This window comes from Myotis lucifugus, unplaced genomic scaffold (assembly GCF_000147115.1).
Source record: "Myotis lucifugus unplaced genomic scaffold, Myoluc2.0 scaffold_418, whole genome shotgun sequence".
In the NCBI taxonomy this organism is placed as follows: Eukaryota; Metazoa; Chordata; class Mammalia; order Chiroptera; family Vespertilionidae; genus Myotis; species Myotis lucifugus.
Window position 1 is genome coordinate 303,809 of NW_005871466.1, and position 2,118 is coordinate 305,926.

At 46.0% G+C, this 2,118-nt stretch overlaps 1 protein-coding gene across 22 annotated transcripts in view; it reads right to left on the reverse strand.

Annotated features, from left to right (window-relative positions):
- Positions 1-2,118, reverse strand: part of ACTR3B (ARP3 actin related protein 3 homolog B) — a 57,029-nt gene that overhangs the window by 29,542 nt on the left and 25,369 nt on the right. For 20 of the 22 annotated variants that reach the window (XR_002826195.1, XR_002826196.1, XR_002826197.1 and 17 more), the window contains exons 3-4: positions 1,507-1,631; positions 770-880 (exon numbers count right to left, since the gene is read on the reverse strand). The exons of 1 other annotated variant lie outside the window; for it this stretch is intronic. Coding sequence is in view for 18 of the 21 variants with exons in the window: in XM_023743893.1 (XP_023599661.1) it covers positions 770-880; positions 1,507-1,631 (236 nt within the window). In the remaining 3 variants the exon portion in view is untranslated. The remainder of the gene's footprint in view (positions 1-769; positions 881-1,506; positions 1,632-2,118) is intronic. One more of the 22 variants, XM_023743900.1, reaches the window with a different exon arrangement.

Below are 2,118 nucleotides of genomic sequence, written 5' to 3' on the forward strand. Positions count from 1 at the left end.
CGGTTTCTTCTGTTGTAAGAAGCAAAAGATCACAGCCACCCAGTTACTTCACGGGGCTATCTAAGTACACAACTAACTGTTTCCTACCCAACCAATCCCTCCCTCCACCTCCCAGGCTGTTGGAGGCCTGTTTAGGTCCCTACCCTCCCAGGACAGGTGATCAGAGAGGGTCCTCTCCCAGCCCCAGGGAGAGAATCCTGATTACTATAAACCTGTCAAGGTAATTCCATCCCCAGGTTGGAATGGATGGTGGGCCAATCTGCTGGAAAGGTTTCTGGGAATCTTAAAAGGTGAGCCTCTCTCTGAAAGTACAGATACCAAGACATGGAACCTGGCAGGCTGGGCCTCAGGGGAACCACACAGGAGGCCCAGCTGGCGCACTGGGCCGGCCCTCGCTTCTGTCACTGAGCGGCTGAGATGACCTGCCCTGGAACCACCCGACTCTACGCTGCCTGTTCAGTGAGATAATGAGCCCTTTCTGGCATGAGACATTTTTGCTGACCCTTCCATTATTTGCCCAAAAAAGCACCCTGATTCATATAAGTCGCTTTAGCAGAAATAAAGACTCCCCAGGGAAGACTATCTTGAGTTTAACCATTTGTACGCCATAAGCGTCGTACAGACGCAAGCAGCAGACCTTTTTAAATTAAATTCAAAATATCGTGGTGTGTGGGGATGGTTCCTGCTTTGGACGCATGGCAGTTAACTGGTTAAATGCAAGCACTCGGGAATTTACAGAGCTATATCCCTCTTAGTTCCAGTTACTCACCATTAGGAAATAATGATCCTCAGGTTCAGCTCGAAGATATTTAAAAATCACATGTTCCATGAACCTTTCCATAAGATCCCAGTCTTCGATTATTCCGTGTCTTATTGGCCACTAACCCAAGAGAAACCAAGTATGTCAAGCCTCGGTTCACATCAGTGAGAGCAACTCTAACGACAAGGCCGGGGGAGACTGAGCAACTACAGAATCAAGGGCCCCTTTGCATGAAGTGAATGTTAGTCCCATAGAGAAAAGACAGACACCTTAACAGAAAGACTGTTATGGAACTGTTTATACTCTAACTCCACCCATTTCTAACGACAAAGAACGTCTTAACAGTGGAGTGGCAGGTGCAAAGTGCAGCTAATCCACCATACCATTCGACTGGGAGGTTTTGTTTTGGGGGTTTTTTAGAACAAACGTCTACTTAAATAATTTTAGTGCTTCTCTTTAATTAATCAATCTGCAACTTTCCATATCTGACAGGTCATTCAGTCAACCTGTGATTTTCCATCTCAGCAGAACCTGCCTTCACATGCAAGCCTGAGTCCAGATTGCGTCCCAGGGCTCTGAAAATCCAATCACTCCCCCACATCCAAAACAACAAAACCTCTTTACAAACGTAAGGATAAAAACACATTCAACTCACAAGCACACTTTCTAGATAACCTGCCATTCTGCATGGTTCATTCTGCAGCTCGTCCTGGCTACTCACTAAAGCCATTCCCATCTGGGCTCACCTTGGTGGCGTATGTGGGTTTATCGATGGCTTCATCCCCAATGAAAAAGTCCAGGTCATCCACGCCCCTCAACACCTTCCTTTGTGCTTGGTCAACTACCTTTGCCGACTCTCTGATGGCAATACCTTAAAAAAAAAAAAAAAAGCACAAATATTTCCATCACTATCCACATTTATTTAAATAATTAAGAAAGGGGTTCCAAATTTAGGGGGAGAACCAAGATGGCAGGGTAGGTAAACATTGGTACTTGTTGCCTCCCACAATCAAAATTACAACTAAAATACAGAACCATCATTCAGAACCACCTGAAATCTGGCTGAATGGAAGTCCTACAACTAGAAAAGTAAGGAAGAAAGCACACTGAGACTGGAGGGCAGAGGTGCAGAATTGGTCTGGTCTGACGCCCCATTTTTTTAATCGGAAGAGGTATTGTGGCTGCAGAGGCCTCCCGTGAGGAGCAAGAGATCCCAGCCCTATACCAGACCCTTGATCCAGATTCCAGAACTGGGAAGAGAAGTCCCCATAACTTCAGCAGTAAAAACCAGCGGGATTATGGCTAAGAGGACACAGTGTTCCTCTAACGGCCACAGACTTACACAGTCCACTTTCTCT